This window comes from Grammomys surdaster, unplaced genomic scaffold (genome assembly GCF_004785775.1).
Source record: "Grammomys surdaster isolate TR1022 unplaced genomic scaffold, NIH_TR_1.0 125940, whole genome shotgun sequence".
Taxonomy (NCBI): domain Eukaryota; kingdom Metazoa; phylum Chordata; class Mammalia; order Rodentia; family Muridae; genus Grammomys; species Grammomys surdaster.
This window is the reverse complement of record NW_021620762.1, coordinates 3786567-3807516: the sequence shown is the minus strand read 5'-3', so window position 1 is coordinate 3807516 and position 20950 is coordinate 3786567. Positions and strand designations below refer to the sequence as shown.

Here is a 20950-nt window from a genome sequence, read left to right as displayed (position 1 = left end):
GCGTTTTTCTAGGTTTAGCAGCTGCCCTGCTGTTCACAGGCAGCCACAAACCCCCACCCCACCCACACTCCAGTTCACCGTGGCAGCTCACCAGGGAAAGTCTCTTGAGAGCTAGATTGGACGGTGGCCCTGTCCGTGCGATCATGTGATAGTTCTTAGTCTCCCCTGTCAGCAGGAAGATGTCTGCACTGTCCCTACAAGTCGCCACAGTTCTTGCTTTTTTCTGACACAAACTACAAACTTAGAGGAAGTAAGTTACTGCTGTGACCACATTTTAGAAGGGAAGCGTCCCATGTCCCCATTCCTTGTCATCATACACATGCCACCTTGTAACGCCTGGACAGTTAGGCCTGCGTGCCTCAGGAGCGCCGCTCTGCCCACCTCCCCCTTTTCTCCCTTCCCATTTTGTGTGTGCTTTATTTTATCCGGGGCCTTTGTGGTTTGCCGTAAACAAGTGCTGTGGTTTTGTTTTTATCTTAATCGTGAAGGAAGAGAGATGGGGTGGGGGGCTGCTGGTGGTAACAGGGTAGTATTAATCAGGTGGTGGTCAGGGGTCTGAGGAAAGCGGCCATCTTCTTATGGGTCTTTGTTTTTCTTTAAAGATTTAATTTTTATGTGTACAGATGTTTGGGATTCATATATATGTGTATGTATGTATAAACATAAACATGATATGTACTCATAAATTTGCATAGCTATATACATGTGTGTCTACACATATGTACATATATACATATGTGTGTATATGTGTATATATGTGTGTGTGTATGTGTGTGTGTTTCATATGCATGCAGTGCCCACAGAGGCCAGAAGAGGGCATCAGATCCCCTAGAACTGAAGCTATATCTGGTTTTAAGCCACCATGTGGGTGCTGTAAACTGAGCCAGGTCCACTGCAAGAGTAACAAGTGGTCTTCATCACTGAGCCATCTCTCCAGATCCTAAGGTTCTTTTTTAATTAGTTTCTTGAGAATTTTGTACAATGTGCTTTGAACATCTTGACCTCCTCCTCCTCCTCCTCCTCCTCCTCCAGTGTCTCCCAGGTACACCCTACGTCCCTACCCACTCAGTTTTCTGTCCTTTTAAAACAAAAGCAAAACCAAAAGGCCATCAAGTTCAGTTTGTGCTGCTATATACTCTGGGACAGGTGGCCTCCTACTGGAGCGTGGGTCACTTACCAGGGGCTCCTGACACCACACACACACACACACATATACACACACATCCAGCAGCTTTCAATTGCCAATAATCACTTGGCTTCACACCCTCCCTCTCACTTTATGCTGGGACTTGGTCTGGCTTGAGCTTGCACAGGTCTTGTGTGCCTTTTGTCACAGCCACTGTGAGTTTATGGCTAGCTTTCTATGTCTGGAAGATGCTGTTTCCCTGGGGTCATCCACAGCCTCAGGTCTCTGTGTGTGTGTGTGTGTGTGTGTGTGTGTGTGTGTGTGTGCACGCACATGCCAGCATGTGTGGGTTGGTTATTGTGTTACTGTTTTTAAATTTTATGTGTATGGGTATTTTTCTTGCACGTGTGTCTGTGTACCATGTGCCTGGTACCCGCAAAGACTAGAAGAGGACATCAGAAACCCTAGAACTAGAATTACAGATGGTTGTGAGCTATCATGTGGATGCTGGGAACTGAACCCAGGTCCTCTCAGCAAAGAGCAGCAAGTGCTCTTAACCACTGAGCTATCTCTCCAGTGGCACACTGCCCCCACTACTTTTCTCCCCTTCCCCTCTTCCCCCTCCTTCTTCTCTCTCTTCTTCCCTGTCTCTTTAGATTTATTCCTTTTTTAAAAACTGTGTTATCCATGTCTGTGTGTAGGCAAGGAGACGGTGTTAGATCCCCTGAAGTGAATTATAGGTGTTTGTGAGCTGCCTGACATGGGTGCTGGGGACCAGACTCCGGTCCTCTGCCAGAGCAGTAAGTGCTCTTAACCCGTGCTTTGTCAGAGCAGCCAGGCCAGCCAGCAGCACGCTCCTCCTCCTGCATCTGCCTCCCTGGTATTGGGATGACAAGTGCCTGTTTCCATCCCCAGGCTTGTTTGAGTGCTCGTTATTTTGAGACAGCAGCTAGCCTGGAACTCACTATTTAGACCAGGTTGGCCCCGAATTCATAGAGATCCACTTGCCTCCTCCTCCTGAGGACTGGATTAAAGTAATGTACCACCACACCCCAGTTTTGTATGTGGGTGCTCAAGAGTGAACTCCAAACCTCGGGTTTGCACGGCAAGCACTTTATTGACTGAGCCATCTCCGCAGCCCTGCAGTCTTAAACCCTGGCTGGGGCTGAGACACCACAGGTGCCTCCTGACTCCTTTGACTGCCATCAGAGGGGACACTTTTGAGAGATGGTGCATGGGTGTCCTGGGTCTCTTCTGCTGGAGGGATGCAGCCAGATAGAACACTGTACTAAGCTCTCTAGGGCTCGGAGCTGTGGGCTGTGCCTTCCCTAGTTCAACACACAGAGGAGCCGGGTGAGCCTGCATGTGTAAGGTTGATCTTCAGAGAACACAGAAGGCCCTCATTCCTCCACTTTCTCCCACCCTTCCCAGGAGGCTGCCCCCTCCCCCATGGTCATGGGACCTCCTTTTCCCTTTCCACAGCTCCTCTTGACCTGGCCTGTGGCTGAGTTGAGAATGACTTCCTTTTGCCTGCTCCTCATGGCCGACGCTCACTGAGTCCCTTTCCCGAAAGTAAAGAGATTTAGGATACGCCTAGACAGCCGAGGCCCACAGACGGCAGAGGAACCCTGCCCTGCACCGCTGAGCTCCCGGTGGACCTAAAAACAGCAGCAAAGCAGGACAAACAACTTAGTCTAGAAGTCTGTTTCCTTGTTCACTTTATTTTAAATCAAAAATTGTTTAGGTGTTCCCTCTGAATGTATATATGTGTATAATATGATTGCAGTTCCTACAAAGCCAGAGAAGGCTGTCAGATCCCCTGGAACTGAATCTATAGATGGTTGTGAGCCGTCACGTGGTATTGGGAATGGAACCCAGGTCCTCTGAACAGCAGCCAATGCTCTTAACCAAGGAGCCATCTCCCCAACCAGACAAACGTTTGTTTGTTTTCAACAGGTTCTCTTGTAACCCTGGCTGTCGTGGGACTCATTCTGTAGACCAGGCTGGCCTTGAACTCAGATCTGCCTGTCTGCCTCCTGAGTACCAAGTCTGGCTTCTACAAATGCTTATACTACTTAATTCTCTCATAAAGTTTTTGCCTGGTCTCACTTTTGTTAAAGTAATTTATTTATTTTTATTTTATATGTGTTAGAGTTTTACCTGCATGTATGTCTGTGAGAGGGCGTCAGATCCCCTGGAACTGGAGTTACAGACAGTTGTGAGCTGTCATGTGGGTGCTGGGAATTGAACCCAGGTCCCTTGGAAGATCAGCCCATACTCTTAACCACTGAGCCATCTCTCCAGCCCATGTCACATTCTTAAAGCCCTTTGCCTCGCTTCCACCATGAGAAGCCTGCTCAGAAGGCTGTTTTCATAAAGTTCCTACCCCTGCTTAGTGTTTCTCTTAAAGGTGTTAGACAGAGAGTAAGGCTGCTCCGAATCTAGATGCCAGGGAGTCAGCCAGGGGTCTGCTCTCAGTGCCTACGGGGAGCTCACCAGAGATGGCCACTCAGACACAGTGTATAGCCAATTGAAAGTCTTTATTTATGCCAGCTGGCTGGGACCACACCCCAGTGTTGAAGAGTGTAACAACATGACACAGGACAGGGACCTCGGTGTGGCCCCAAGTGTGCAGATCATGGGGTTTTAAAGGGCAGGGACCTTGTCCAGACATCTTGCTCATCAGCTGGGGGTTGAGGGTGGGGGCTTCGCAGAGTAAGCAGTTTGAAGCGGACAGTTTTAACAGACACTGAGACGCTAAGATAAGCGGTTATCTGGAGGAGGTTCCGCACAAACAGGCTAAGATAACTTAGGCCATCCTGACCTTTGGTTCCTAGAATAGAATTACAGGGTTTTCCCTGGAATTCTCTATCAAGGAGATCAGATTCTTGTTAAACCTGTGGCTAGCTCAGCAAGAATACAAGATGGAGGAACCTCTGCACTATCTTGGCCTGCCACCCCTGCTTCAAACCCTCCAAACCATGGCACCCCATCATTCCACCAGGGCCTGTGTCTTCTGTGGCCTGGTTCACCGACACAGCCGATATATGGCTGCCAGAAAGCCCTACGCACACCTGGAAGAATGTGGTGTCAGAATCCAGCTGTTGCTCAGACCTCAGCTCCTGCAAGGTTCCTCCCTTCACACAGATCCAGACATTATGGACTCCCTAGCTAATAGACTTTGAGTTACCTCTTGTCAACCGAGGACAAGATGGTGGCCGCGCATCTCCCTTTCCTTGCAGCATAGCAGACAGAGAGCCAGGCTGCAAAATCCTTTCCCTCAGCCATCTGTCCCAGTGCCTCCCTTGAACCCCACATTTAAGGCCCTGTGTCCCCCCACTTCTCCCACTATGAGCCTTTGTACCTGGAAGTCCTTCCCCTTGACCTTATTCCCTTATGAAGGAGGAGGCACACAGAGCAGGAGATGCAGTAAGCCCACGTGAGCAGGTCAGAAGACAACGCTGGGGAGCTGGTTCTCTCCTCTGTTACCCAGGTTTAGGGATCAACTGGAGACGGTCGGGCTTTTCCACAAGCACTTTTACCTACTGAGCCATCTCATCAGCCCCTCCTCCTCCTCCTAGTCTTCCCCTCTTCTCCTCCTCCTCCTCCTCCTCCTCTTCCTCCTCCTCCTCCTCGTCCTCCTCCTCTTCCTCCTCCTTCTTCTTCTTCTTCTTCAACAGTATCTCATTGTGAATCCTAGGTTGGCCAGATCCATGTTCCTGTCTCCTTAGACTCCCAAATGCTGCTGGAATTGCAAGAGTGGGCCATCTGAGCCAGCTGAGCACCGTTTACTTAAAGCACGATACATTATCTCGTGCAACAAAGCCACTGTTCTTCTCTTCATTCTTCTCCTCTCTTGGTGTAACCAAAGTCTCTGTCCTCATTGTCCCGCCCCTGCGTCGTCAACAGCTTTAGCAGGTGAAGGGCTGTGTCTGTCAAGTCCCATTGAATCCACAGCTCTAAGCACAGGCCAGGCCAGCGGCTCAGTAATGGGTGAGTGAGGGAGTGAGCTGAGCTGGGCAAGCTAACTGATTCCCGCCAGGCACACGCTGGCTTCAAAGTGCCAGTGATGAAACTGACCCCAGCCAAGGGAAGAATGTGACTGCTGTTGACACAGTCACTTGTAAAAAGCCTGACTTACAATTCCGAAGGCCAGCGGTGTACTGTCAAGCCCAAGATAACCCGAGCAGGGTCTGGTGAGGTCCACCAACTTTAATTTTATAGCATGTTCACTGTGTGTCAGGTTTTATTTATTTTTTATTTATACAGTATGTGTATGCACACGCATGTACTCATGGGTGGCAGTGAGAGGACAACTTGCAGGAGTCAGTGGGTCCATGGATTTGAACTTGGATTGTCAGGCTTGGCAGCAAGCACTTTTACCCACTGAGCCATCTCTCTGACCCTGTAGGTTCTGCTGTTGTTCTAAATCCTGAACTTGTTAGTCAACTGTGGTAATGCATGACTGTAATCCTAAGACTTAGAAGGCCGAGACAGAAAGATTGCCATGAGTTTAAGGCCAGCCTGGGCTACTTAATACTAGGCTAGACAGAACTATATAATAAGGCTTTGTTACAAACAAAACAAAACCCCCACAATCCTGAAGTTGGTGTGGAGAGAGGGATATAGATGTGTGGATGTCACTGCTCAGTGGACAGCGGCAAGAGCTGGCACCGAGGATGAGCGAATCAAGGGATCAGCCACCTCTGAGACCTTCTCTAGGGGTCAGTAGGCTTGCTCAGCCTTGTGTCGGTGTCCTGCCCCTGATACTGTGTCTTCAGGAAGCCAGGTTGAGTGGAGACGGAAATTGATAAGAACAGAGACGGAGGGGCTGTCGTCCTCTGGGTGTCCATGCACGTGTGTGGCTTCCTAACACCTGGCCACAGATCCTGGCTCCTCAGGACTTGGGTGCCATCCCTGCCATCTCCACAGTGAAGACCGAGGAGGCCTGTACAGTTATGATACCATCCCGAGCCGTCCTTAGGTCAGTGAATCCCTGGCTGAACGTTGCTCCTGTTGTTCCAGGTCGGGCTGGTGTACATGTTTAACCTCATCGTGGGCACAGGTGCCCTCACCATGCCCAAGGCCTTCGCCACGGCCGGGTGGCTCGTCAGCCTCGTCCTGCTGGTATTCGTAGGCTTCATGAGGTAAGAGCTTTGGGGCATGGAGGGTGGGCAGCCACTTGAGGGCTGGGGACAGAACTGGAGGAAGTCTACCCAGGGAGCCTGGGTATCTCTTAATTAACAGGAGAGCTCATGAGGGGTAGGAAGATTGCTGTTTCCATACACGTAGGTGAGTGGGTCCTAAGCTAGGTGGCCCAGAGCAAGGATGGCGGATCCAAAGGTCACCAGGGCCTTTTGCTATCAGAGCAGAGGAGTAGCCCTAAGCAGTTAAGCCAGGACACCAGACAAGCCCTTGGGGTGTCTCACAAGACAATGGCCAGCTAGTCCTGACAGACTCTCAGACTCCTTCCTCTGAGTTTTATCTCTTTAACTATCAGTCCTTGCTCTCTGAGAAGTCAGCACCCAGCCACTGAAAAGGCCAGCTAGTGAATCAGTTTACAGTTTAGATTTGCTTAAAATAATTTACTACAGGCACACACATATATGGATGTCCCCATATATGTGTGTGTGTGTATGTATATATGTATACACACATGCATGTATATGCACACACACACATACACACACATATACACATATATGAGGCAGTCAGTTTTTTAAGGACCTGCCTTGTGTCCACCCAGCCTGCCCAGACCTTCACGAATACTGGGTTTGTTGTCCAGATGTTGGAGGGTTCAGCAGCTGGTGCTTCAGAGCAGACAGAGCCTCCTCTTGGGGATTCCCCTGTCACTCTCAAGTCCCATCACAGTGACCCAAGCTGTAATTAGAAGAAGGCAAGTCCAGCCCCCTCCACCAGGCGGGCACCCATGTTATAGTGCTGGGAAGTCGGGGCTGCAGAGGTGGCTCAGCTTAGAGCACTTGTTGCTCTTGCCAAGGACTGGGGTTCAGTTCCTGATCCCCACACGGTGGTTCACAGCCATCTGTAACTCTAGTTCAGGGGATCAGATGCCCTCACCTCCATGGGCAGTGTACAGTTTTTATGGTATACATACATACTTGCAGGCAAAAAAAATATAAAAAATAAAATAAATAAAACTTTAGAAACAGAAGGGAGCTAGGTGTGGTGGTGCACACTGTAATCCCAGTCTGGGCAGCCAAAGGACAAACAGGAGTGGACAGCCATCCTGGGCTACATAGTAGATGCCCCACCCTACTCTGCACGCATGTGCACCAAAAAAAAAAAAAAGGTAGGGAAACTAGGAGACTCCTCCAGGAGTATCTCACCTGGGAGACAGCACTTCTACACCATCCTCCGCGTTAGGGACTTTCCACTGAATAAAGCAAAGAGCAAGTTACAAGGTGATAAGAGAAAAAGAACAGAAGAGGGGCTGGAGAGGTGGAGAGACTGCAGATTTAAGTAGGACTCGGGCCGTGGGGACGTGGGCACATGGGGTGTGAGAGCCATGAGTCTGAGGGCGTGGGCACCTGGGGTGTGAGAGCATGAGTCTGAGGGCGTGGGCACCTGGGGTGTGAGAGCCTGTGAGTCTGGGGGCGTGGGGACACAGGTGTGAGAGCTGTGAGTCTGAGGGCGTGGGCACCTGGGGTGTGAGAGCTGTGAGTCTGAGGGTGTGGGGACCTGGAATGTGAGAGCCATGAGTCTGGGGGCATGGGGACCTGGGCTGTGAGAGACGTGAGTCTAGGGTTTTGGGGACCTGGGCTGTGAGAGCCATGAGTCTGGGGGTGTGGGGACATAGGTGTGAGAGCCGCGAGTCTGGGGGTGTGGGGGCATAGGTGTGAGAGCCGTGAGTCTGGGGGTGTGGGGACATAGGTGTGAGAGCCGTGAGTCTGGGGGCGTGGGGACTTGGGGTGTGGGGGCCGAAGCATGGGGTGTGGGGTTTGGGAGTGCGAGAAGGAGCTGTACCACATCAGAGGCTTGAGAAGAGCACCCTAGAAAGAAAGAACGAAGCAGAGATAAAAGCTGAAGGAAGCAGGCCCAGAAGGGGCTCATGGGAGGGGATCACACCCAAAGTTTGAGGTTTCTTTGTGCACTTATTTTGGGGAACCTTGGAGGTGAACCTCTGAGTATTGCTGGCTCATTACATATTTCATGCTCTGGCAACCAAGAGCTCTCAGAATTTTTGTCCAAGTCACTGTGTCTCCTTTAAAGGCTCAGTACAGGCAGCCATCTGAATGGGGGATGGTTATTGGAGGCCCCCAGGTAGGGGCTGCCACGCCCCGCTCTGCTAAGCCACTTTATGTGTGAACATGATCAATGCGTTGGCTCTGCACAACTGTGACCAGCCTTCTTGTGCCTTAATTAAGATTGATTTCAGTTTCACTTCCAGTAAGGCATGGAAATGCAGAGTCCTTAGAAGGACCAGTTAGGCAAGATAATGAGAAACCTTTCTGGGCTTCCCCAGGCCTTGTGCCCCGCCTCCCACCCTTGACCCTCTGCTGGAGGGCTGTGGGTTTAACTGTGAGCAGCCCAGCAGGTCCTTTTCCAGCTGATTGGAGGGCTTAGCATTTACTGCTGACTGCTGTCAGTACTGGAGGGTGTGAGGACAGAGCTGTGTAGTCCTCAGAAAGTCTGGAGGAAAGTGTTAGCCCGAGCAGACTCATGCCCAGGGTTGCGGCAGCCCCAAAGGCAGCACCCTCTACTGTGTCTACTATGAATGGAAGCACGGTGCATTCCAGCTGCCCTGGAAGCTGTGGTTAAGCATCTGGTACCGTTTCCCAGCCTCCCTTTAGAGAAACAGGAGTACAAGCTTATTTTAAAATTGAGCCAAATTATTTAGGAGATGAAGGCGCTGCCAGAGGAGCAGGGGTTGAATCCCAGAGCCGAGATGTGCTTTCAGCCTCCGTCCCAGTGGTCCTCACATTCCTGTGTAGTTGAAAGCTGGCCACTGCTCTGTGCTCTGGCAAAAAGTGAAAGTTGCCTGCTGTCCTTCCAGAAGCTGTAAGAGGCCCCTTTGTGACTCAGCCCCCTACCTCAGAGCACCATTTCATGTCTGCCCCAGCAGGCCCTTTCTGGGTAGCAGGGCTGCCTCACCTTCCTGCGTGCCACCTACCTCCACCCCAGCTTGAGCAGTCACCCTCTGTCCTAGTCGGGGTTACCACTGCTGTGATGAAGGGGCTCACTCGGCTTACAACTCCACATAGCTGGTCATCTCTGAAGGAAGGCAGTCAGGAACTCACACAGGGCAGGAAGTTAAGAGTCGGGGGCTGATACAGAGGCCATGGAGGGTGCTGCTTACTGGTTTGCTCCCTGTGGCTATTCACCCTGCTTTCTTATAGAACCCAGGACCACCAGCCCAGGTAAGAAAATGCCTTACAGATGGAACTTATGGAGGGCTTTTTCTCAGTTCCCTCTTTTCAGTTAACTCTGACCTGTGTCAAGTTGGCATAAAGCCACACCCTCCCATCAGCCAGCTCCCTCTCCTGTGCAGGAGACAGATGCTTATGTCAGTAGTGACTTTGAGGCAAGGCAATCATTTGGTATGCAAGTGACACTTTAATTTCTCCTTTACATTTATTTGTGTGTGTGTGTGTGTGTACACACATACAAATGTGCATGTGTGTGCATATACGCACACATTACTGTAGGGGTGGGTTCTCTTGGCCCTTCATGTGGGTCTCAGTGACCAGCTTGGATCATCAGGCATGGCAGCAGACACCTTGACCCACCAGGCCACCTCGATGGCCCCAAACCATGGATTTTGGCCAGGGAGGACCATCTCAGAATTTCCATGGACAACAGCTCTCAGAGGAGAGAGTGCTGTGGTTGAGAATGTGTTGGTTGGGTCAGATTGTCCTTCCTGCTGCCTCTCATGGCATTAACATGTGGCTTCCCCGCAGCTTTGTGACAACCACCTTTGCGATGGAGGCCATGGCTGCAGCCAACGCCCAGCTCCGCTGGAAGAGGATGGAGATCCACAAGGTGTGTGTACTGCCCCCGTCCTCAAGGCCATGCCTCTGTTTAGTTGTGTACCCAGGCAGTCTCCACAGGCCTCTCCAGCAGCCCGGGCCCAAGTTTTAGCTGTAGCGAAGTAGCCATATACAGCTCAAGGGACACACATGGTGGCTGCTGTGTTAGCATTGTAACCTTGGTCCCTGACACAGCCACATGGAGCTCACTCATTCATTCTGAACCTTTGTCCCAGGGACATTCCTGTCTCAATCTTGTGATGTGACAGGACACACAGAGCCTCCAAGGAACTCCTTCTGGAAGGAGTGAGCAGGGAAGGGCCAGTGTCAGCTGGGGTTTCTTAACGTTGCACGCTCAGATCTCTCCTCTCTTTTCCTCTTCATCCATCCTACCGTCACCCAGGAAGAGGATGACGAAGACTCGTCCACAGCCTCAGACAGTGACCTCCTCAGCCAAGACAATTACGAGAGGGCAGAGAAACGCCCCATCCTGTCTGTGCGTAAGTCTTGGGCTGCTGGTCAGCAGGGCTCCCTGTCTTTGTAGAGGTTCCTGGGGTGTTTTCCCTGCAGACTGCCTCTGAAGTGTCAGTTTAGAAGGCCCATAGAGTCGGGATCCTGAACTCAGGCCTAGCCTCTGCTGGCTCCGCCTCTGCCCCCTATGTATAGAGATTGGTGCATTACCTAAGCTCTGTGACGCAGGGTCTGCCTACATCCACGTGCTTCTCTGGATTCGTCCACTCCCACCCCCACCCAGAGCACACACACCCTTACCTCTCTGTCTTATTCTGTACTGGCCAGATATAGGGGCACCTGCTGTCCCCATAAGAAGCATGCCTGAATTCTCTTTAGACTTGGGGCTGGGGGTGCAGCTTCCTGGTCATAGAGTTCCCCAGTGTGCCCTGAGCTTGGACTTCATCCCCAGTACCATACACACAAATTACTAAATAAATTAAAACAACTTCAAATGCTTGAAGCAAGGAATACTAGAAGGAAGACTGCCGGGGAAGTGTATCTCAGTAAAGACTGCCGAAGTGGCAAGCGGAGGACCCGGGCCATGAGGGGAGGAGCTTGACGATACAGTTCTAGCGAGTCATCAGAGTTCAAGCAGCGCCCGCCCCTCAGGGCTCTTCTGCTGAACAACCACTGCCCTGTCTGTTCCGGCCCCACAGAGAGACGCTCGTCAGCCAACCTTTTTGACATCACAGACCGGGTAGAAATGGGACAGATGGCTTCCATGTTCTTCAATAAAGGTAATGGTCATTCCGGGACCGTGTGTAGAACGGGTACATGCGACCCTTGCTGAAACTCTCGGCCTTCGTACTGGGGTTGTATGTTGAAGGGCAGGCCAGGTGGGTGGGAGCAGGGCAGCCATCTTGCTGGGAGGCTTGTCCAACTCGCCATTATCTTCCTGGGGTTCCTCACTGTGCACTGCCCTGAAGAATAAGGCTTATTCCATCTGACTAGTACAGGTCAGGAGTCCTAGGTTGCCTTGCCTTCCAGCTAAAGGAGCCAGTTGGCACACTGCTATAGAATCTCCCTCACACACCTGTCCCCTGTCAGCCAGCAGAGGGAGCTAGAAGTCCATGTCGATGTTGCCCAGCGACGATCCAGCTCTGGAAAGCTGAGGCTCCATGTGCCTTCCGGCTCTGCTTGCTCTTGGCTGGCATTTGCTACAACCTGCAGGTGTCCACCAGGATCTGCCAGCGATCGCCTTTTCTGTCTCTGTGGTAAATCTTATTTTTTGGAAACAGAGCTGTTCTAAGAGCTTAATATTTAGCACCCAAACTTTTGCTGTCCCTACTTCCGCAGGCATGGAGCACAGCCTCCGTAAGCCCTTCTTTAAGAACTAAGCTATCTTAGAAGATTTTATGCCCCTCTGCCAAAGCCTCCCATTTGCCAAGTGGGGCATCTCTGTCAGTTCCGGTGTTGAGTGTGGCTGTGGAGTGAGGGGAGGATTACAGAAATGGGAACATACTTGACTCGGAGCTAAACACCAAGCACTCAGTTTGTCACCCAAGGTGCGGATCGGTGATTGGTCCAGGAAGAGTGGCTGTGGGCTCAGGCTGGCTGCAGCTGGCTCCATTCTCCTCTCTGGGCCAGCCTAGTAGAGGTTTGCATGATTCATCAAAGCCAGCATGGCTGTGTTGAGGCCACATTCATGCCTTTCCTTTGTCCCCTTCTGTCACTGGCCCCTACCGAGGGGGAGCACATAAGTGTCCCCTTCTGGTAGCCACTCAGAGTTCTCCTCAAAATTCAAGGTCGAAAAAAAAAAAAAACCCTGCCTGTTAGTGGGAGAACACATATGTCCTAAACCATCCTGCTTGCCCATATGTTCTGTAGCCTGTCCTGACTTCCTTCTTATTTGTGTACATGTTTGCGTGTGTGCATGACACACGTGCATGTGTGTAGAAGCCGGAGGCTGACTTCAGGCATCTTCCCCCTCCCTCCTCCGTATATTTTGAGAGAAGGTCCTGCACTGAACCTGTGGCTCACTGATTCAGTGAGGCTAACTGGCCAGTCTTGTCCTCAGTGCTATGACTACAGGAGCATGTCTGGCTTTTTTATGGGGTGCTGAAGATCCAAACTCAGGTCCCCATGCTCCTGCCCCGATTCCTTTAAGATTTCTATGCACTAGTGGCTTGTATTGTCTTGTCTACCCATATCTCATAAAAATTAGCACATTCGTGTGGGAGCAGCCCCAGCCATTGAAGAGCCCCCCAGAACCTCCTGCAGGGCTTCTCAGGTTTGGCCCTGGTGACATTGAGCTGGTGACCCTTTGTCATGGCAGCCTGTCCTGAGCATATAGGACGGTGAGATGGCGTTTCCGGCCTCTAGTTCCAGAGCCCACCCCTGCTCTGCTCTGTTCAGTTACTTAGACTGCCAGGTTGTTCCATCACCTGTGGCGGAGTGCGCCCTCCACAAAAGGCTCCCCAGGGCACCACAGTCATTCCTTGTCGTTAGAAATGCCAGGCTCAGACATTAATGTCCTCTCGGGAAGCTCATTGATCCTCCTACTTTGTGTCTAGTAATGAAATTTTATTGATCAAGGAGGGCTGACAGCAGTTCATAAACAGCCAACACTGTAGCTGTCAGCAGCGGCTGGAGGCAGTACTGCCTTCCCACTGAGGGCATCGCATCAGAGAGGAACGGCGGGCTGGAGCGGGCTGTACCTAGAGCCCGAGGTCATGAATGACAGGCAGCCCCATGAGCTTCAAGCCACATCAAGGTCAATTCTGATGTGTCAGGAAAGGGTGTCACACCTGTCATGTTTAAAAAGCACGTGCTGTGCCCTCGTGGGTTTGTTTTTTTAAATTCTGTTTTCCTGACCATTTTTCTCAGGATTCCGAGGAACAGAGCTGACCTCACATAGCCCAGGACTAACATGTCCCGGGCTTTCCCCTGGGGACCTGTAGGCTGTTCTGAGCCACCAGGATTAGAAGGGAACTGTCACTTCATTTTTCTGCTTATTCTCAGAGAAACCAACAGCTTGACATCGGGAACTTGAGCACTTAGTCTAAATGCAAGTTTGGAACTGGTTGTCTAGGACCGTGACCCTTAGGTGTTAGCCCCAGCTACCTGTGCGTAAGCTTCTCCAGGGCACGTGCCTGGATCTTTGTACCCAAATCCATTTTATTTATTTATTTATTTATTTATTTATTTATTTATTTATTTATTGGGGGGGGCATGTGAGTGTCAAGGCTTGGGTTGGGGTATAGGACAGCCTCCCGAGATTGGTTCTCTCCTTCTGTCATGTAGATGGCAGGGACCCAACTCAGATCATCAGGCATGGCGACAAATGCCTTCACCATGCACTAAGCCGTCTCTCTGGAGCTGCCGGTGTAGATTTGATTTCTCTGTCTGATCTTCAGATTCAACGAATCTCTCAGGCACCAGTCCCAAGCTGATGCATCTCCCGCCAGCCTCACAGTTTAGTCAGCCAGAATAAGAAACAGGAATTTGGGGTCATTTTCCCCCCACTTTTTGTAGAAGGCAAATGGCATGAAGAACTGAGAACTGCAGAAGCAGTAAAGAAAGACTTAGGCGTCAAAAGAGAACACAAATATGTCTGCCCCTGGCTCCCTGACCTGTGACTTTGTTGCTTTCAGTGGGGGTCAACTTGTTCTATTTCTGCATCATTACTTACCTGTATGGAGACCTCGCCATCTACGCGGCCGCCGTTCCCGTGTCCCTCATGCAAGTGACCTGGTGAGTACCCACGCATCTTCTATCCCCATGTTGGTCGCAGACCCACAGGCCTCTCCACTAGCAGGGCAGAGGACCTTCCATAGAAGCACAGCCTAAACAAACCCTCAGCCTAAGGAACGTCCCACCTAGGGCCCTTCTTCACCACGGGCCAGCTGTGCCCTCTGTCCTCCCAAGGCACGTTCCCAGACCTGTGAGCCGTTGTGCTGCATGACCAAGAGGGGCTTGTCCTATGCGGTGGTTTGTGGGAAGTGGGAGCTGCAACCCCACAGTCTCTTCCTGCCCATGCTGAGCCCCAGTTTGCCATTGCTCTCTTTAGCAGTGTCTCAGGAAATGACTCTTGCGGCGTGGATACAGACGCCAAATACAACGACACTGATCTATGCTGGGGGCCCCTGCGCCGGGTGGATGTCTACCGGATCTATCTGGTGAGTGTCCTCTTCCTGGCTCAGCCCTTTGTCCAGAGAAGAGTCCTGCACAGTGCCACACTCTGGCTCGAGAGTGAGGTCTTAGCCACTGAGTCACATGGCCTCCAGGTTCAGGCTAGCAGGCTGTTGTGAGCTTACACAGTTTGAGGGGGCCTCTGTAAAGGTCTTGCATTCCAGAGACTTCCCATGTCTTGGCCTTACTCCAGGCCAGCGAGGTACAGACAAGCAGACGTTAGGTTTCGTGACAGGATAAACAAGAATGGCATCTTACAGTTGACCCTTACCATAGACAGCCTCCTTAGGCAGGTTGGGCTCGGCCCAGCCTCCTGCCTGTCTTCCCATGGACGAGGGAAGAAGATGAATCACCTGCCTTACTCTTGATTGCTTCGTGCCGCGGTATGGTGGGGGTGGAGCTGACTAATACACCAGACAGGACTCAGATAATAGGACGACACAGCACCAGAGGCCATTTGTCTCTGCCTGCTTCAGAGGCGGGCTCAGAAACGCCTCCCTCCAGCTTTTGCATCTTCTCTTAGTACTTTCTGCCCCTGCTTGGTTCTTCTCAGCCCTGGAGCATGGTCAGGTGTGCTGGGAGCTGCTCAGCCTTGGCCATGGCTGCTGGACTGATGTGAAGGGGAGAGGAGAGAGGAGATCTTTCTGCCATGGCCTCTTGACTTGGGTCATCCCCATCCTGGCTCAGGGTTCCATGGACTCCATCTGTGTGTTGTTGTGGTCTGGATGTATTAATCCCAAGGACTACTGAGTGGGTTTTATCTCTCTGGTCAAGTAGGCTCCTGAAGGACCCTTGAGGCTGTGGCTCAGGAAATGTCTTGCCTGTGCTTCTGTAGCTGTCCCTCCATGGTCTGTTTCCCCTCTGGGGCATGAAGCCCTGGCCAGGACTTTGTATGCTCCTAGAATTTCATCCCTGACCCTGCCAGCAAAAGTTGGACAGGTATTTGAAAGCAAAATAAATTAACTGGTGGTCAAGTCTACTTCCAAAGCCTTGGGGGTAGGCACATGGACCCACCAGGCAGCCAGGGGCCCAGTAGAGGAGCAGCCAAGGCTTTGTTAGCCTCTTAGATTTTAGTGTGCCATGATTAAGACTTTTGTATTCATTAAAGCCCTCTGAACTTGATCTTCCCGGGTGAGCAGGAGACTGAGGAAGGTGTCTGGGTGCTCCTCCAGGGAGCAATGACAGGAGCAGGGCTCCAGCGGGTCCTCACCTTCTGCCTGGGGTGCACCCCAACCCACAGCACAGTCCACACTGAGCACAAGGGGTGTTGGTGCTGCCGTTTGCCTGGTGAATTATTCAGAAGCATTGTTATTGCTGTGGTAAATTGTCCCTTCAGTCTTTGCTCTAATCCTTCCACATGATGGACGCCTCCCTCCCTGAGTCTCAATAACTCTGACAGAACAGAGGGAACCCTTCGGGAAGGCAGACAGACATTAATTACTGCCTTCATCTCCCAGATATTGTGCTTATAACTCAGGGAGCTAATTGTCCTGGTGCTGTAAGCACTCCAGGCCTGAGAGGCCAAGCCTTCAGAGTAGGAAGGAGAAGATTAGTGGCTTCCCAGGAACATGCGTTCTGGGTAGTAGGCACTATCAGAGCTGGAGCCCCAGCGTGCCCAGAACCTTCACTTCATCTGCACGCGTCTTCCTAGCTCAGAGGGCCAGCTCAGGAGTCGTCTTGGAAGTTGATTTGCAGCTTTGCATGTGGCTCCCAGGGTCTGTGGTCCAGGAAAGCTGTGCAGCCTCCTGACACCGAGTGCCAGGGATTGCTCTGTCTGTATGCCCCCATCCTACCATGCCATACACAGCTGTACCGAGGAGCAAGAGAAAAGATAGCAAAGATGCTGGCGTCTTTCCCCAGGCTCGAGTCTCCTGGCAGATGATCAGGGCATCTTTCCCTCCCAACTAAGGGGAACTAGACCCTAGCAAGTAGTCTCTTTGTACCTCAGAAGAAGGTCCAGTATCCTGTAACCTGGCCTTTTAGTCATTCAAGTTCAAGTGGTCTGTCCCTTCCCAAGGCTCTAGCCTGCCTCTCATTTTGCTGCTCACTGAGGTCCACCGAAAATGTTAGCAGGGCAGCAAGCCGGTAGAAGTAGGCTGAAAGCACCCTCCTGCCCCACACATAAATCACCTCAGGTAGATGCTGCCATGTCAGGCCTGCATCTTTAAAGGGACCTCGGGATAACTCTCTTCATTGCTATTCTGGAACACTCTTCTGTGGGATAAAGAAACAGGCTTTTATATTGTGGCTTAATTTTCAGAGAGTCCTCTGGAAACCAGCTCAGGAAAGCTCCTGAGAAGCGCACAGAGAATGAGAATAGGTGGGCTAGGATCTACCTCTGAGGCCGGCCTGTGAGCGGCATCATGGGTACGTCATGAAGGGAGCTTTTCCACCAGAAGCTACTGGTTTCCTCCCAAAGCCCCTTCCTTTAACAGATGAAAAATTCCCTCTCCCTTCCTCGTGTCCATGGTTCTTCCCATGATTCCCAGTGCGGCTGATGGGTCAGTTTCTCCTTCTTCATCCCTGTGTTAGCCTTAGAACAGGGTGCTGGCAATGCTGAGAGTCCCCTGCATTATCACCCGCTGCTTCGAGCACACTCTCAGGTGGCCTGACATGCTGCCACATGTGTGGCCTGTGAATTCTTGTTAGTGCCCATGAGCGTTTACAGGTCTGCTGCAGCTGTCTGTGTGTCCTCAGCCCCCATCTCTGCTCCTCTGAAAGATGAAAAGGGAAAGTGTCAGGTGGCCTGCGGCTGGGAAGCATCCGTGTCCAACCCCAGTACAGGGCCAGGACTGTACAGGAGAGCCGAAGGACGAGGGGCGCATGGCCAGTGGTCTAGCCAGAGCGGTGAACTCCAAATTCATCAACAGACCCTGCCTCAAAAAATAAGGTGGAGGGTGATACAGGAGCCAGGGGACTGATACAGGAACCTGTCACTGGCTTCCACATGCTCACGTACAGGTGGGTGCACCCGCACATGCGTGTAACATACACACCTAGGAAAAACATAGTATTTTAGTTCTATGCCGCATTGCCGAGGAGCCAGGGTCCCAGTGAAGCAGTGGGTTGTATGTGACTGTTCTGTCCCAGGACCGCTCTGCCCTGTGGGATCGCATTGACGTTCTGTCCCTGGGCTCTCTGCCCTGTGCCTGCAGTGGCTCTTGTCACAGCTCCTTGTTCTGGCAGCACTTTGGGCCATTCTACCCCTTGTCCTCCATCCCTCCTCCCAGAGATCATCATGGGTCAGTGGAGACTCCCTGAGAGCTGAGAGCTGGCAGCATCCCCCGCTTACAGGTGGGCAGATGCTGCCGCCTCACGAGCAGACCAACAGGCCCAGCGGAGCCACAGCGCAGATGGCGGACCGGAGCTTAGCCTGCTGGAGACCCAGCCACAAACTGGCCATGCTGAACAGGGGTCCTTTATTGGCTGCCTTGGGACAGGACAAGGTGACCCCAGTTTGTTCTCCACAGGAGTTGTGAGATCCTCCCTTGGGGCACAGGTGACTGGGAGGAGATGCAGCCTATTCACAACCAGCAGATACCCCATCTCCCTCTGCGGGTGAGGGGCATCCTCTCCAGATCTCCTCCAGATACCTCCTGGAAGAAGAGGGTGGAGCTCAGAGCAGCACTGCCTGCCTGCCAGTCACCCTGCTAGGTTACATTAGGGGGTTTGGCCTGAGCCTTCTCAGTAGCCCTGCCCAGTCCTTCTGTCCCGCCTACTGTCTTCTGATGGCCCTGTGCTGTGACACTGTCCGTTTGCGACATTGAAAACAGCAGTTCCTCTTTTCAGCCCAAATGTCTCTTCCTAGAATGTTGACGGCACAGACAAGGACAAAGTGTCCTCTGAATGAGAGTGGCAGCCCCACAGCCCAAGCTTGGGAAAGCTCCTGCACCCTCGCTCGGCTCAGCTTGGCTGGCTGAGGCTTGGGGCTCAGCTCTGCTGGCTGAGGCTTGCTCGGTGCTGATTTTCAGAGATTGTATTGTTTTGTAGCTAGGGGCTCTTGTAGTGTAAAGCTGTCGTTGAGCTCACTGAATCTTATCTTAAACTCCTCATCCTCCTGCCTCCACCTCCCGAGTGCTGGGATCCTAGGAAAGCTTCACCACACCTCAGGCAGTGTGCTTCCAAGCACTGTTAGTGGCTTCTGTGTGTCTGGTTCCGGCCTCCCAGTCACGGGTCAAGGATACACTTGTCACCCAGAGAATGGCTTCCACAGGGTCCCCAGACCCAGGCAGACAGCCCGGCTCTGTAGGCTGTCCTTAGGTACTCTTCCAGGCTCAGGACAAGTGCTCTGTTTGCAAGGCGGCCCTGGCTGTGCTGCACAGCATGGGAAATACCAGCTTGCCATCCCCAGAGCAGGACCTGACCAGGCCTGGGCTGCAGTGGCCTGACCCTCCTGCGGATGCTGAAGCGTTCTTTCTCTCAAGTTCCCAAGGAGCAAAGTGGACTTTCCTCGTAGGGCTGGAAGTAAGATCCTCTTCCCAAGGACAGTCCCTTCCCCTGCCAGAATTGCTTTGTACTGTCAGCAGCGGCCATGGTGCCCTGGGGCTGTCTAACATCTGCTGATAAGTGGGTCACCGCCAGGATCGCTTGAATATTCGTCCTTACCCATTCTGGGGCAGGAGGTGGCCTAGAGGCCTTCGGGACCAGTGAGAAAGGAACGTTAACCAGGAGCAAGTAAGGCTTGGGAACAGCAGCCACTCCCCAGTCATAGTGCTGCACCTCCAGGCTGTCCCTCAACTCAGGCCATTCTCTGTGGCGGCTCCAGAGCAAAACTCCAGGAGAAAACAGGTGGATGTTGCCCCCGATTGTGTGCAGTGCGGACCCTGCATGGAAAGGGGACCTGGTGATTCCCAGTGCCTGAGGTGGAAGGGCAGTGCTTACAGATTTAGGGTATCCCAGTAACTTCTTAAAAAGACAGACCTTATGGGCATAGTGAGAGGTGTCCATCCCCCCTTTTGCTCCCTCCCCCCTCCCTCCCAGCATGCCTCATTCAGCCCTGCAAACCTGGATTTGTTTTGTTGATCACCCCACCCCACTCTCCCTCCTGAAAGGATGCTACTCCCACCCTAGATGGCCCCACAAAGATGGAGAGTAAAGCAGTCATGACCAGAACCAGTTCTGTAACTCAGAGGGTACAGCTCTAAACCCAGACCCAGTGTTTCCCCACCGGTGCCGAACCCTCTGCTTTCACTCCAGGAGTTAGAGGCTCAGGGAAGGAAGGGTGAACATCTTCCCTCTACCCTGGAAGTTCAGATGCCTGCTCTCGGGCCTGATGTGAAGCGAAGCCTGTCGTCTGGCAGTGGAATGATGGCTGTGGAAGGATTAACTTGTCTCTTTCCTTCACAAGGAAATCAATAACACAGAAACAGGCCTGTGGTTTTCTTCCCAGAAAGCTAGCTTTGCATCTCATACAGGAGCCACCTCTTGCGGGTTGTGTGTGTGTGTGTGTGTGTGTGTGTGTGTGTGTGTGTGTGTGTGTGTGTGCCTCTCCCCCTCTCTAAATGGCATCAGACTACCAGTTGCTCCATCTTGTCCTACCACTGGCTTGTTTTGTCATCCCCTCTCAAGGGACATCGTGGGCCCTGTCAGGCAACTGTCACTCCTATTGTAGTCTCTCAGACCTCCAGACCTCTCTGTTTCTGCTTGTCCAGTGTCCAGTGTCACCCCAGACCCACCCTCTCCTTCCTTGAGGACACCCTAGTGTCACCCCCCTTTGCCACTGAACCCTTTGGGTGTTGGGCCTCAGCGCCCTCCTCCTGTTCAGTGGGAAGGCTGTTGTTTTTATTTTTTAATGGCACTCTCAGGGACACAGGTTCTGTCAGGTGGCATTAAGCCCACCATCCATCATGCCCTGTGTCTTGCTGCTGCCACGGCCAGTACCTGATGCACCAGCTTGAAGGACAGCACATGATCCTGGCCCCCCAGTTGTGGGTGCTTCCTCACCCAGCCACTCATGAGTTCTGAGTCAGGGTCCCTCAGAGTAAAAGGGGACACTCAGCCCCCACCCCCACCTTCTGCTCATCCTGGCCCTGTTAGGATGTCTCATATGTCCCAAATGTGGCTCCTTTGTCTAGAAACTAGTACAGTTTTGCAGACAGCATGTCCCCAAAGTGAGCCAGTTCATTCTGGGGCCCCTGGGGAGGTAGTAGCTTGCCTTACCTGACTGTCAGCCTTTCTTCTCCCTATTCCCAGT

General features: G+C 52.1%; 1 protein-coding gene across 2 annotated transcripts in view; it reads left to right on the top strand.

Annotated features, from left to right (window-relative positions):
- Tmem104 (transmembrane protein 104) overlaps window positions 1-20950 on the top strand; it is a 56282-nt gene that overhangs the window by 1701 nt on the left and 33631 nt on the right. For both annotated transcript variants that reach the window (XM_028752788.1, XM_028752789.1), the window contains exons 3-8: window positions 6152-6273; window positions 10045-10126; window positions 10517-10613; window positions 11283-11363; window positions 14220-14319; window positions 14636-14744. In XM_028752788.1, the coding sequence (XP_028608621.1) occupies window positions 6152-6273; window positions 10045-10126; window positions 10517-10613; window positions 11283-11363; window positions 14220-14319; window positions 14636-14744 (591 nt within the window). The remainder of the gene's footprint in view (window positions 1-6151; window positions 6274-10044; window positions 10127-10516; window positions 10614-11282; window positions 11364-14219; window positions 14320-14635; window positions 14745-20950) is intronic.